The sequence below is a fragment of the Helianthus annuus genome, chromosome 5, assembly GCF_002127325.2.
Source record: "Helianthus annuus cultivar XRQ/B chromosome 5, HanXRQr2.0-SUNRISE, whole genome shotgun sequence".
Classification (NCBI taxonomy): Eukaryota; Viridiplantae; Streptophyta; class Magnoliopsida; order Asterales; family Asteraceae; genus Helianthus; species Helianthus annuus.
The window spans coordinates 21134542-21149709 of NC_035437.2; the positions used below are offsets into that span (position 1 = coordinate 21134542).

General features: G+C 34.1%; 2 protein-coding genes across 3 annotated transcripts; both read left to right on the forward strand.

The window, feature by feature from the left end:
* The first annotated feature begins 8373 nt into the window (after nucleotides 1–8373).
* On the forward strand, nucleotides 8374–11888 carry LOC110942792 (TMV resistance protein N). Its single transcript, XM_022184557.2, has 5 exons — nucleotides 8374–8414; nucleotides 8663–8732; nucleotides 9180–9686; nucleotides 10393–11509; nucleotides 11612–11888. The coding sequence occupies exons 2-5, from the start codon at nucleotides 8692–8694 to the stop codon at nucleotides 11747–11749; spliced, it is 1803 nt and encodes a 600-aa protein (XP_022040249.2). The 5' UTR covers nucleotides 8374–8414; nucleotides 8663–8691; the 3' UTR covers nucleotides 11750–11888.
* Nucleotides 11699–14910, forward strand: LOC118492534 (disease resistance protein RUN1-like). 2 transcript variants are annotated; one of them, XM_035990694.1, is made up of 5 exons: nucleotides 11699–11815; nucleotides 12427–12672; nucleotides 13164–14030; nucleotides 14126–14226; nucleotides 14298–14429. In XM_035990694.1, exons 1-5 carry the CDS (start codon nucleotides 11771–11773, stop codon nucleotides 14302–14304), a joined length of 1266 nt encoding a protein of 421 aa, XP_035846587.1. In that variant the 5' UTR covers nucleotides 11699–11770; the 3' UTR covers nucleotides 14305–14429. The 2 variants fall into 2 exon arrangements, with proteins under 2 accessions (XP_035846587.1, XP_035846586.1); XM_035990693.1 differs by lacking the exon at nucleotides 11699–11815 and having other exon boundaries at nucleotides 12246–14030; nucleotides 14126–14910.
* Nucleotides 14911–15168: the final 258 nt, after the last annotated feature.

Here is a 15168-nt window from a genome sequence, read left to right on the forward strand (position 1 = left end):
CCATTATTGTGTTTGATTTTAAATTTTGAATGCTTTGAAATCTTGATGTTTTTTATGAGATGCTTTGATTATATTATTTGTAAGTTTAGGAATGTTTCGAGTTTTCGACTATTGTTTTTGTACTCGAGTTGCATATCTAATTCAAATTGTGTTTTGTAATTTTAGGTGATAAACTTCTTTCAGACTCCTTCCCCTACAAGGAACTCTTACATGGGATCCTATAAGAAGTTGAAGGAAAGGTATATCTTGCACCATTCTTTATCTATATCTATATATTTATATATCTTGAATGGGATCCTATAGGAAATTGATCTCTATTCGATTAACTGATGTATATTCTTTTCCTCACCATTTTGTTCCGTTAATCAACTCATGTGTGCTCTTATGTTTGATACCGGATCTTATTCCAGTTATTAATATTCGCTTGAGTAACCCAATCTGAGTCTGATTTTTTTTGTTAACGATTCGGGTGAACTTTCCCGATTTGGGTTTTCTGCAAGGCTAATCATCTAAATTAATTTGTTGTTTTTATGGTTTACCATTGCATAAGTTAGTATAATATGTTGACAAAGTTTTGTTTTCTGGGATAGTAATCATAAATTGTGTAATATTCAAGGTTTATATGTTTTTATTTTGATTCATTAGGTGTTTATTTTGGATGGTCCGGAGTTTTTGGCTGCAACTATGTTGGACAAAGATATGCTTACTATGGCTGTAAATTGGTACCATGTCGGTTGGTTTTGCTTGGCAAGGTTAGACTTTCCTAATAAGTTTGCTTGATTTACGGGATTGGATATTAGTGATTTGATTTTCAGATTTTAAATTTTAAATTTTGAAGTCAATCATCATTTTAAATTTAAATTTTAAAGTAAACCATTGTTGTGTTTGATTTTAAATTTTCAATTTGGAAGTTAATTATTATTTTAAATTTAGATTCGAAAGTTTGCCATTAATGTGTTTGATTTTAAATTTCGAATCTGTAAATTGAATTTTAATTTGAAAGGTTAGACTTTCCTAATAAGTTTGCTTTATTTACGGGATTGGATATTAGTGATTTGATTTTCAGATTTTAAATTTTAAATTTTGAAGTCAATCATTATTTTAAATTTAAATTTTGAAGTAAACCATTATTGTGTTTGATTTTAAATTTTGAATGCTTTGAAATCTTGATGTTTTTTTATGATATGCTTTGACTATATTATTTGTAAGTTTAGGAATGTTTCGAGTTTTCGACTATTGTTTTTGTACTCGAGTTGCATATCTAATTCAAACTGTGTTTTGTAATTTTAGGTGATAAACTTCTTTTAGACTCCTTCCCCTACAAGGAACTCTTGAATGGGATCCTATGAGAAGTTGAAGGAAATGTATATCTTGCACCGTTCTTTATCTATATCTATATATTTATATATCTTGAATGGATCCTATGGGAAATTGATCTCTATTCGATTAACTGAGGTATATTCTTTTCCTCACCATTTTGTTCCGTTAATCAACTCATGTGTGCTCTTATGTTTGATACCGGATCTTATTCCAGTTATTAATATCCGCTTGAGTAACCCAATCTGAGTCTGATTTTTTTCGTCAACGATTCGGGTAAACTTTCCCGATTTGGGTTTTTTGCAAGACTAATCATCTAAATTAATTTGTTGTTTTTATGGTTTACCATTGCATAAGTTAGTATAATTTGTTGACAAAGTTTTGTTTTGTGGGATAGTAGTTATAAATTGAGTAATATTCAAGGTTTATGTGTTTTTATTTTGATTCATTAAATAAGATGTATTTGAGTAATATTCAAGGTTTATGTATTGCTGATTGATATATGAGATTTTGTTGATTGGCATAAGGTGTTAGATAAGATGTGTTTGAAGTTGTGAAGATGAATAAGTGAGACATGTGTAGCAGATATTAGTGAGTGCACAACACATTAGTTAGGGTTTTGAATTATTGCTACAGGTTAATGATGTTAGAGATTGTGTTTTGAGAAATGTTTAGATTGAATTATGTCTGTGTTTGATTGTGACACCTTTGATTGTGCATGAAATTACTGGTTATATGAGATTTTGTTGATTGTAGACAAATAAGTTTGAACAGAACTTATTAGATTCACATTTAAGTATAAAAAATGAGAGGTTGATATAATCTGAATTATATTCTGAACGAAAAAACTGAAAGGAAAAGGAAAAAAAGAATAATTTAACACAGAGGAAAGAGGATAGAGAGAGAGTTGCCACATTTTTAAAACCAAAAATATAAGGTAACCATGCTTCTAAAATCTACTATACTTTTTAATAATATTTTGTGGAAAATGGACTATATTGGGTAGGTAGTCAAACATGGTTTTTAGGGTCAAAATGGCTGTGTTGGGTTGACTCGGGACACTTTTATGAAAAACTTGATGTTACTGACCTTAATAAACCATTTTTGTAGATGACCAATGTATATCTCTACTTGAGGAATTCTCCAAAGATCCAGAGCCGATTGTTTCATAGAGCTGTGAAGTTGCGTTAAAGATACTGGATTTTGAACGATCCGACAAACCATTCGAGGTACTTGGAAGATTAAGTCTCTTATCTGGGTGGTTGTTACAGGTTTAGGATGTTAAATGATTTTGGATGTACTCTGCGATGTCGATAATGCAGAGATGTTGGTGAAGCTCAGGTTAACAACTTCATGTGTATATTTTAATGAATAAAGTTTTTGTTGTTTATATTTTCTAATTTAAACTTTTAATTAATTTCTAAATTTAATTAACTGAGTTTGTTTTGCAGGTTCGAACAACTTCATGTGTATATTTTATTATGAAAAATAAAAGTTTTTTTTTGTTTCATGGGTCGTTTAGAGAGGCAAGTTTCTGTCTCCGGTTCTTGCCCGAAGTTTCTGACCTTACTCGCAACACAACTTTCAATTCAGAACAATTATAAAAAAAATTACGTTCGAAAACATGTATTTTTATTTTATTTAATGACATAATTCGATTAATATAAAGTAAATTTTTCTACCCGCGAAGTTCGCGGGTGATAACCTAGTTACAATATACATGAAAATGTAATTCATGAAATAACAATACAAAACTTGTGCGAATGTCAATTTAACTGTTATGGTTTTGATTGAGATTGCATGTGACTTGGTATAAAAATCGGTCATCAATTTTAAAGTGAAGCTATAAAATGTATAAAGATTTCCCGTTAGAATTATAGGATTATAAAAAACTAGTATAACGATTCCTACGAGATGAATTCATGTCTGCAAGTATATTAATATGGTTTAAGTTACTTTCGAAGTTGGATCATGATCTTATACTTTGAAATGTTATATTGATGAAATAATGTTAAAAATATATAATTCAAAAGTGAGCTTCAAGAAAATTCAAAGAAATATCTAGGAATCAAATGTGAAATGTTGAAACCTTACCTTTGCTAGTACACACTTTCCTTTTACTTTAGAGAAAATTCTAGGTGGGTTATATAATATAGTAGTTGGCAGGCAAGAAGTGTAATGGAAAACATTTATTCAAGGAACTATACAATAAATTACTTAAAGTGTAAATTATAGCTTTCCTGCATGTGATTTACTCTAATTAATACGTTTTGTTCACCTTAACACCTCTTATTCCTAAAGTTTGATCTTTTTACACTCTACTTCCTTTGATCTTAACACCGTTAACTTTGTGTTAGTTTATGTATGTAATTACACGTGTACCTTCCACTTTCTTCTCCAACCAACCACTACCCCCACCTACCATCAACATCATTTAATTCATATTACGACGGACAAGGATACTCGTCTTCCATGTATTGTCCTCGGTATCAATTTGATTTACATTTTGTTAATCGATAAATTGCATCGTTTCAAATTGACAATCCCAAACGGTCATGTTCTAATGTTCACATTTTTTACCGTTAGAGCTAACCAATGTTTATAAACAGACCCTCACTCACATCTCCATTTGCAACATTCCAAACTCTCTCTCTCTCTCTCTCTCTCTAATGTCACCAATTATTATTGATCTACTGCTGATAAAATGGCTTACGATAGCGTACTACAATTCGCAATCACACTCGTAGTTCTAATGATTCCCATCACCACAGTCCTTGGTAGAGAATAAATTGAGTTCTCATTAGCATCGGCTCCTACGCCGATGGAGGCCGATTTGGATATTCATGTGAGTCTTTCACTTGCCAATGTCATCTTCAGCTAGAGATGGTGAACGGAAGAGAGACATCTACGGAATTCATTTTTTGTTGTACATTGTATTTTCATACAAATTGCACACATCAAAAACTGAACTACCTATTGAGAAAACGAGGAGAAGATAAGAAAAACAAAAAGTGAACCGATCAAAATCAAGATGACGTATCGCAGCTGTACAAATTAACAATCTCTCGCGCCATTTCTGTAACAAATATCAAGGAATCAAATGGTAGGGCTGGTTGGAGAAGAATGTTGAAGGGTATATGAGTAATTTCACACACAAACTAGTAGAAAAGTTAATAATGTTAAGGTCCATGACGTAAAGTGTGAAAAAATCAAACGTTAGGGACGAGAGGTGTTAAGGGTGGACGAAACGTGTTAATTGGAGCAAACCGTATGGACAAAAACTACAATTTACTCTAATTTACACTTTGTTGAACTAGGTTATAAATATATATGATTTGCTATTTTTAAATATCTCAACCATGTCGAGTTATTTTATCTATTAGTTTTGTAAATATAATTAAGAGTTAACAAACACTATTAAACGTATCATCAAATTATTACCACTTTATACAAAAAACACATCCATCCATGTTCCATTGATTCTTATTAGACGATTTGCGTTTTTTATCTGTTTTTGTTTGTTTCTGTTTCTGTTTTTCCTTGTTGTTCTTAGCTCTTTGCTGGCTCTTTATATATATATATATATATATATATATAGGACTAGGTTCAAACGTGAACATTTTCTCCAGCGTGAACTGCGTGAACTTATCTGGGCCCTTGATTTTGTAGATGATAGATCTTAGATCAATGGCAGAATTGTAATTAAAGGTTTAATAAATTTAATTTAAATTTTAATCAAAAGGGTAAAATAGGAAACTATCATATAAAGATATGGAAACTAATTAAATTGTAATCCCCTAAAATCCCTATATCAGTTTCAATATATTCTAACAAACACACACATACACCGCACACACACATATCCCCCCAGACGACGGCAGCAGAGCCGGTGACGACACGGCGGCCGGCCACCGTGGATGGTGGTCCGGCAAGAGCTTACACTGGATGGTGGTCCGGCGACGGCACAACGTGGGACGTGGATGGTAAGTCTTTGAATCATTTTCTTTTCCTTTTTTTCTTTTAGATCTTTCTAGATCCAAGCTTACACTGACGATCACCGGTTGCGCCGATCTTCCTCCGCCGCTAGCGGCGGTGACAGTTTAGGGCCGATCGTCTGCAACAAAAAGTCATACTCGTTCCTCTTGACCAAAAGCTTGACATGCTATGGAGTTTCATTAAAGCGCATTTGAATTCAATAATTCTTGTTTTTCTTTCTGCCTGCAAGCAGGTAATTTTTTTAATTTTGTTTTTCAATTTTTTTTTGTTTTTTTTTTGTTTTGTAATTTGGAGCCTGTGACGCCTGTCTTGATAGGTAAGGTTTGTACACGAAGCGTTCAAGAAACTGCAGCCCGGGATCCCGTTAAAGTGCCTACATGGAAGGATGAAACAAGTGAAAAAAATGTTTATATTGCAACAGTTTGTTGAACAAAGATCAGTTCTTTTTTGAACTGATGTGTCTTCAAGGGGCCTGGATTTCAACAAGGGGGCCGATTGGGTTGTTCAGGTGATCTACGGTTTTAATAGAAGTGATAAAATGGGTGGGTCGGATAATAGTCATAACGTGTTCATGTTGAAACATGCTGTTTTTTGTGTATACGTCAAGGCACGAGAGGTCTGTTCGTGGACCCAAGGTAAACCTGTGACATTTAGGCGCTGTACACATGTGTATTCTGATTTTTGCTCTGGTTTTAAGGCGCTGTACACATGTGTATTCTGATTTTGCTATGTTTTTAAGGCGCTGTACACATGTGTATTCTGGCTTTGCTATGTTTTTAATGCGATGTACACATGTGTATAGCGTCTGTGTTTGTGATATCTCATATTTTTTTTTGTGTATTGAATGTGTAAAGTTGTTGATGTACACTTGTGAATTATGCAAAGTACTAATGGCTGAGTTTTTTGTGTTATTATAGGAGACGTCGTAAACGAGGAAAGTGGAGATGGAAGGTCGATAAGGATGATTCACGTATGAGGTCGATAAGGATGATTCACGTATGTTTGTTTGCTTGGTCGATAAGGATGATTCAGCATACAACGCGGCGAATAGTTGTAAAAGACTATGTCTTTTTTATTTTTCCGATTATGTTGCGTTTATTGTTTTCACGAAACTGGAACTTGTAATTGTATGTTTTTTTTTGGTTTGGCAAACATTATGGAAATTGTTATTTGCTTAATATAAAATAGTTTACAAGTTTTGTTTATATGTATGTATTTTGTAGCTAATTACACATATGTACCATGCTGAGTACACATGTGTACTGTTCAATTCATATCAAAGTACACATGTGTATACCGTTGAAATCTGAAGGTTACGTGAATCTTAAAAATCATAATCCGAATTCTGGTGGTGAAATCTAAAAAATAAAAATGAAATAAAAGATAATGTGGATAATGAATTTAAAATAGGAAAGATGTAACTTAAATTCAATTATTAAAATAATGATTTAATTCTATTTTTTAATATAATTACAATCATACCCTTAACAACTAAAAAGGAAATCAATGGTCCAGATTAGTTCACGCAGTTCACGCATGGGATTAGGTTCACGCTGGAATCCTACCCTATATATATATATATATATATATAAAGTGATTTTGCCGTTCAAAAAAAAGGATGGTGCATTTGTGACGTGGAGCTTTCATTTTCTAAGTGTTTCACCGGAGCAAAATGCAATTAGGATACACGGTATGGCATTTGGAAAGGCTTTCTATCGAGACGTGCGGCCCCAAACAGGAAAACCACCATGATTTTTTGCAACAAAATCTTGGTGGCCACCCTAATTTGGTTATCTTTGCTCACACACACAAATAAATATACATACACGGTATGTGTGTATAGCATTTTGGAATTTGATTATTTTTGGTAGGTAACCTTACATTTTGGTGTTTGATGAGTTGAGGAAAAAGATGACGTGATGGTTGATGTGGCGTTTGGAAAGATCCATCAAATTTTGATTGATATCCTCCACCTTTAGATCATTCGTAATGGGATACCTATCTGGCGTGGCTGTGATGCGGACGTTAAAAACCGCCCTAAGCATAATTATAGATTTTGTTTTTAGTGAATAATTTTCGTTTACATTCTCTGGTCTTTATAAGTTTAAAGTTTGGTTTCCCAATCTTAATAGAGTATTTTATAATTTAGTTTCTTTTTGCTGTAAATATTCGTAACATTGTTTTCTGACCAACACTGGCTTTTAAATGGCTTGCCTAAATACACCATTGCGACATGTTCTTTTATCTACACTTTATTAGAATATGGTAGAAACTATTAGTTAAACCAGTATTTTATAATTTAGTTTCTTTTAAGTGCACTATAGCTAAAACAACGTCGCACAAAGGATTGTAAGATTTTTTTTATGAATTGATAAAACAAAAACTTCAGTTTGACCATGAAATACTGTGTTCGGCCGACCCGACCCAAAATTCCAATGTTCGGTTACTTGACTGCCGAAAAAGTTGAACCGATAGGAAAAAGATGCTGGATCCGCCACTGGTGATAACCCACTAGTTTTATAAATAAAAGTTATATTTATGTAAATATATATACACCCATTTAGTATATTAAGTAAAAGTGAAATAAATAATAGGCTCATTTAGGCTCGTGAGACTGCTCGAGCTCCATAAGTGAAGCTCGTGTTCGTGATCATATACTAAACAACCTTATTTCTATTTTAATGATGTGATAAGCTTTTTTGTGTTAAAAGTTAAACAAGGAGCGTTTTGAAATAGTTGGTCAACAAAGTTGAAAGAAAAATAAAGGGGTCCAATGACATTCCACTAATTTCATCGGCGTGATGTGTAAAAGACACAAAGTTGTTGATAGGGAAAGTTTAGGTCCGGACCGAAAATAACCGAAAATCGACCGAAAATATACCCAACCCGACCCGAACCCAAGTACCTAGGTATTTAGATTGGTTCCAATTTTTCATAAAAAATCGGGCCGGGTCGGGTCGGTTCTCGGTTCTTTTCATGGTGAAACCCGACTTTGAACTATGGACCGGAACCGACCCTATATTTAGGTTAGGGTCAATCAAACACTAAATTTTGATGTGATAATCGTCCATCATTTGAAGAAACATAACAGAATGAAGGAGGTATCCTCTTCTAATCTTGAGGTGTCAATCAAACACTAAATTTAATCAGAAGAATGGTAAACCCGAAATAGATGAAAGCTGGGTACGGAAATTATCTGATTAACAAACAACACAATAAGCTGACCCTCCCCAATCTGTTTTGTTCCCTGAGTCAATCGAAATACATCTATCAAGATTACTGATTCTGGTGCTTATGGTTTAAATTAATTATGAGTTTATACTTTGGAATGTTACATTCAAATTTGCAGGTTTAGTTTAAGACCAACTCACCTCCACAATGCAAAATCCAACAGTGATTTTTCTCAGTACCAGCATCAGGTAAGCATTTTGTGTGCTCATTAAAATTTAAACATTATACATAATTTAAGAAATTAGAACAAAATATATAGATATAAAATACAAGAAAGATTAAGGTATGCAATGTGAAAGGTTGTAGTCTATTTTGACCCTCAATTATTTAATGCATATGATAAAATAGTTGGTAGACAGTAATTTAGTGTGATGGGGACGCTACCCCTCTAGATCAACATATATAAATAACAACCAACAGTATTTTAATCTTCATGTTGTCGTAATCCTTTAATTTTAGTAATAATATATACATTATGGAAAGTATTATGAAGTTTCCTGCATATGCCAATTTCCTCGAAAGGGGGATTTCTCAAATATTTAATCTATCTCAGCTACTCAAGACCACGTCTCTCTTTTTGGATCTGATTTCCACTGCTTGTTTTTGTACTAATTCCAAACAAATTTGATCAACAGATCAATGGCATCTTCATCCTCCTCTTCTCACTCAGTTCCTGCCTCTATTTCTCAATCATGGAATTATGACGTATTTCTGAGTTTTAGAGGAGAAGACACTCGCAAGGGCTTTGTGGATCACCTCTACACGGCTCTTCAACATAAAGGAATATACACGTACAAGGATGACGAAACACTTGCCCGGGGCGAGTCAATCGGTCCAACCCTATTGAAGGCTATCGAAGAATCACGGATCGCTGTTGTTGTATTCTCTAAAAACTATGCTGATTCATCTTGGTGCTTGGCTGAGCTTGCACAGATTATAGAGTGCGTGGACAAAAGAGGGCAGATCTTGATGCCCATATTTTATTACGTAGATCCCTCTGATGTGAGAAAACTTAAGAGGAAATATGAAGAAGCATTTTCCAAACATGAGAAAGAAAATAAGGAAAAAGTTGAATCATGGAGAAAAGCGCTGGAAAAGGCTGGCAGCATCTCTGGATGGACCATCAATGACACTATAAACTCGTAATTAATTTTCTCTCTTTTTCTAAACATTTTCTCTCATTTTTTAAACTTTTTTATGCTTAAGATATGTGCATTTTATAACTAGTCGATATGAGTTTGCTTTTATAAGTTTGTTTTATCGTTGACAAGTCAAACGAGCAAATTTTTGTAGATAACAATGAAATGGGTTCAATAAAAATATAATAGTTACTATCGTTATAGTTTAGTTTGTAATTAGGTTTAATTCATTAATAGTTTCTATGATTCTAAAGAATGTGTTTAATACATGGTGCCAAGTGGTTACTACATACTAGTACATTCTGAATTAGCGACGAGACCATCACGTGAATGGAAGCGTGTTCTAAATTCTAATTATCCTTATTTACTCACGTGAGTGGAAGCGTGCCACCCAAACCAAGCCAAACTGTTACAAAAATTCCCTGACGCCAAGATATAAAAAGACGTTCTTTATACAAAAATGCTAGTCATATACAACCAGTCTTTTACAAAACATATACTCAAAATGTAGGTATTATAATATTTTGTTTTGTGTTACTCCCTATTTTAATTTCACATGCATTGTTTTTGCGTCTTTTTTAACTTGAAATTAAATAAATCTCATACTTGATGTTTAGCAATTTAAATCCAATTTCAGTTGTACAATTCGTAATTTTAAAAGAATAAGTGAGTGGCAACTACTTCTAAATGTACCCTTCCGTTCGTGCAGCCATGAAGCAAAATGCATCAGGGACATTGTTGGTACAATTTCTTCTAGGCTTTCTTCACTAAATACAAATGATAATAAAGACCTGATCGGAATAGAGACCCGCTTACAAGATCTGAAAACAAAATTGGAAACTGGGTCTGGTGGTGTGCGCATGGTTGGAATATGGGGAGTTGGGGGTGGTGGTAAGACTACTCTCGCATCTGCTGTTTATATGGAAATTTCTCACCAATTTGAAGCTTGTTGTCTTCTTGAAAATATTCGTGAAGAATCAAGCAAGCATGGGTTGACAAAGTTGCAAGAAAAATTTCTATCACTTGTTTTGAAAACAAAAGACGTTGTGGTAGGGAGTGAGATAGAAGGAAGAAGAATGATACAGAGAAAGCTATGTCACAAAAGGGTTTTAGTTGTTCTCGATGATGTTGATAATCTTGAGCAACTTGAGGCGTTAGCTGGATCCCATGATTGGTTTGGTGAGGGGAGCCGGATAATAATCACTACCAGAGATAAGCATATGCTATCCTCCAGGGCTCACACAAATATTTATGAAGTGAGTTTGTTACTACATTATGAGGCAATCAAGCTCTTCAATAGACACGCTTGTCATAAAGATAAACATGATGAAGAGTATGAGATGCTTGCAAAAGAGGTAATTTCTTATGCAGGTGGGCTCCCATTAGCACTTAAAGTTATAGGTTCTTTTCTATATGACAAAGACAAGGATGAGTGGAAGAGTACCTTGGCCAAGTTAAAAAGCATCCCAGAAGATAAGGTCATGGAGAGACTCAAAATAAGTTATGATGGACTTGAACCCTACCAGAAAGACTTATTCTTAGATATTGCATGTTTCATGAGGAGTTGGTACTCATGGATGATGGATGATGCAATGAAGGTGCTTGATGCTTGTAATTTGCACCCTGTTATAGGGTTAAAGGTGTTGGAACAAAAATCCCTCATAAAAGTTTCAAAAGAAGGATTTGAAATGCATGACTTGATAGAAGAAATGGCCCACTACATTGTTAGACGGGAACACCCTAATAATCCTGAAAAGCATAGCAGGATTTGGAATAGGGAAGATTTGGAAGAGCTTTGTGCTATGGGAGCAGCTGCACCATCAATGGTTAAATTAACTTTGCAAAAATAAATTTTGTATATGTGCATCTAATGACGTTTGTCTATAGCGTTACTAACACAGTTTGGTTCCTTTGATTAATTAACACAGGAAAATGAAGTATTTACTAAGTTGCCATCTTTTAGCCATCCAGATCAAGGTCTATGTGATGTTGTTGCAAACATGAAGAACCTTCGATGGATATTGTGGAATGAGCATCCGGCATCTTCATTCCCAACAAATTTTTAGCCAACAAAGCTTCGTTGTCTAATGTTGAGATATAGCGAGCAAAAAGAACTCTGGGAAGGGTGTAAGGTAGGTAAATATTGTAGTTTCACAAACCATATGCAACTGTGAAATGAATCATAAAATGAGTTAATTGCATTTAGTTAGTTGTTTGTTAGATGGTGGTTATTGAGTCTTAGACATATCTATAAATAGAGGTTAATTTATATAACATATTACATTAACAAAAATACATGTCATGCTTTCTCTACGAAGTTAGGAGTCGATTAGCTTAGTTTCAGATTCCTGAATAGTCAACATTACACGAATGCCAAATGCTTTAAAGAAACTTTTGATGATATTGGGAGAAGTAATAAATTTAATATTACAAGTTGTCTATAATATAACAATATTCTGAGCGTAGATTTTTGGGCGAGGATCGAGGAGACTTTTAGACTATATGATGTAAAAATGATATGATATTTTAAGAAATTGGAATTTACTATGCATGTTAGAGGTTGTTATTATAATATGCTAGTAACAATTTGTGTACAAATTAAGAGCTCCTGCCTGATGATCCATGGGCAAGAAGTTTGCCAATGTGAAAGGAAATTGTTGTATACTTATTTATCTGACTTTTGCTACTTGTCTTGAAACAACATCTACCAAATTTGAAAATTCTTGATCTCCGTGAATCAAAGAGCCTAATCACGACACCAGATTTTGAAGGCCTTCCATGTCTAGAAAGATTGATTTTATCACATTGTAAGAGTTTAGAAGAGATTCATCCATCAATCGGATATCACAAAAGGCTTGTTTTCGTGGACATGAGTGGGTGTAAAGGACTTGAAAGGTTTCCACCTATCATTGAGATGAAAAAATTGGAGACTCTTGATCTCTCTTATTGCAGTAAACTTCAACAGTTTCCGGATATCCAATCGAACATGGTTAGCTTGGTAACACTTCATTTGCATTTAGTTAGTTAGTTGTTGTTTTGAGGTTGTTACACATCTACAAACAGAGGTGTATATTGCATATTTCATTCCGGTAATACGCTTCTTCTTCTGTAGATTAAAGGCAAATTAGCTTAGTTTCAGTTTCTTGTATAGTCAACATTACATGCATGCCAAATGCATTAATTAAAGAAACTTTTGATGATATTGCCAGAGGTAATAAATTTAATATTACAAGTTGTCTATAATATAACAATATGATGTTTTAAGCAGTTGGAATATGCATTGCATGTTACATTGCCAGAGGTTGTTATTATAAGATATTAAGATGTTATATCATATGCTAGTTTAAGTTTGTGTATAAATTAACAACTCCTTTCCTGCCTAGTGATCGATCAATGGTCCGGCAAGACGTATGCCAATGTGAAAGGAAATTGTTGTATACTTGATTATTTATTTGACTTTTCCTACTTTTCTTGAAACAGAGTCTACCCAATTTGAAAATTCTTCATCTCCGTGAATCAAAGAGCCTAATCACGATACCAGATTTTGAAGGCCTTCCATGTCTTGAAAGATTGATTTTATGGGGTTGTGAGAGTTTAGAAGAGATTCATCCATCAATTGGACATCACAAAAGGCTTGTTTTCGTGGAAATGAGTGGGTGTTCAAGACTTAAAAGGTTTCCACCCATCATACACATGAAAAAATTGGAGACTCTTAAACTCCGTTTTTGCCAGCAACTTCAACAGGTTCCGGATATCCAGTCGAACATGGATAGCTTGGTAACCCTTGATTTGCATGATACTGGTATAGAAATAATCCCACCGTCAGTCGGACTATTTTGTACGAACCTTGTTTCTTTCGATTTAAGTTATTGTCGCAAACTGAAAAGGATAGAGGGAAACTTTCATCTCTTAAAAAGTTTGAATCTCACCAGTTGTACGGGGTTACAATCTTTTCATCAAGACGGGTCGGTGAGCCTGAAGCTACCTCAGTTTCCACGTTTTTTAAGGAAGCTGGATCTTAGTTGGTGCAAATTGGGAGATGGAGACATCCCATCTGATATTTGTGAGTTATTAAACCTACAACTACTAGACCTACGTCGAAACCTATTTTCAAGATTACCTTCCGGCATCTCCCAACTCCCAGGTCTCAAGCTCCTTAATTTGTCACACTGCTGGAACCTTGTAGAATTGCCAGACCTCCCATCAAGCATAGCTATTCTCAAAGCAGATGGTTGTGACTCACTTGAAATTGCAAGAGGAGATTTATCATACTGTAAATGTAAATGGTTATGGAAAGTCTCACTTTGGAGGAGAGCGAATAAGAGGGTACTACTTTCTATGCTTGAGGTATAACTCTTATCTTGTTTTTTGAATTTCAATATTTTTTTTAAACTTTCAATATAAAAATAGTATTCATAATAATTGGAATGAAAACATGGCAGGAAAACGCAGTTAAAGATCGTTTTATGAGTGTGTTAAGACCCAATGTTCAACCATCAAGCATTTATACCAAACTTGTCACATTGCAACTTCCACACAACTGGTACAGTGGCTTTAGTGGATTTTTATTATCATTACGTGGTCGTGATTGCCATTACGGGAGGCATCGCATAGTTATTAAGCAGGAGATGTCTACGGATCACCCTGAAGAGTTTGGTGAAGATTGGGAACAATGTAAGTTTGGTGAAGATCACTCTGAGAAGTTTAATAACGATTTGGGACCATATGACTCTGAAAGCGTGGGCATGGGTTACTCTCACGAGTCTGATGAAGATTGGGAACAATGTAAGTATGAAAGGGTGGGTTATGTACCCTTTAGTTCATTGAGGCACATCCCATGGTTCAATCCTACATACACTCAAAATATTTCATTTCAGGATGAAGATGATGATAGACTTAATGTAGAACTTGTTCGTAGTAAAAGTAAAATAGGTGATTTAAACGAACACCCAATCGATTACTCAGAGTGTTGGGATGAAGAATATAAAGATAACAAGACATTTGAGATCACATATGATTCAAAGTCCTCTGGAATTCAGATTTTATGGGCTTGGTAGTCGACCTCAGTTTCAAATTTCAACATTTGCCCACATTTTGTTACCATTTTAAGTTTGCTTTTGCTTCTCCAACGTCAGTGCAACCTAAAAGAAGTTGTAATAAATTCTCCTCTAATATCTCTTAAGACTTCACATTCTACACTTAGTTCATTATCAGGTTTCATATCGTTTTTGCTGGTTGTTGCTCCCCTTTATGCATACTATCATATGTATAAGCTACAAAGGTATGTTATTTGTAGAGGATACAAGATGGGTCAAAATGAGATAGAGTTGAAAGAACATTTTTATACGGGCCAAAATAAGGTTGGTTCTCCACAAACACTTTTTTTTTTCTATTTTTCTATGTTCTTTTTTTTCGATTTTAGTGTATTGGCTAGCATACGAAAACATTATTGTTACAATAATATTGATAACAAAACACAAATCAA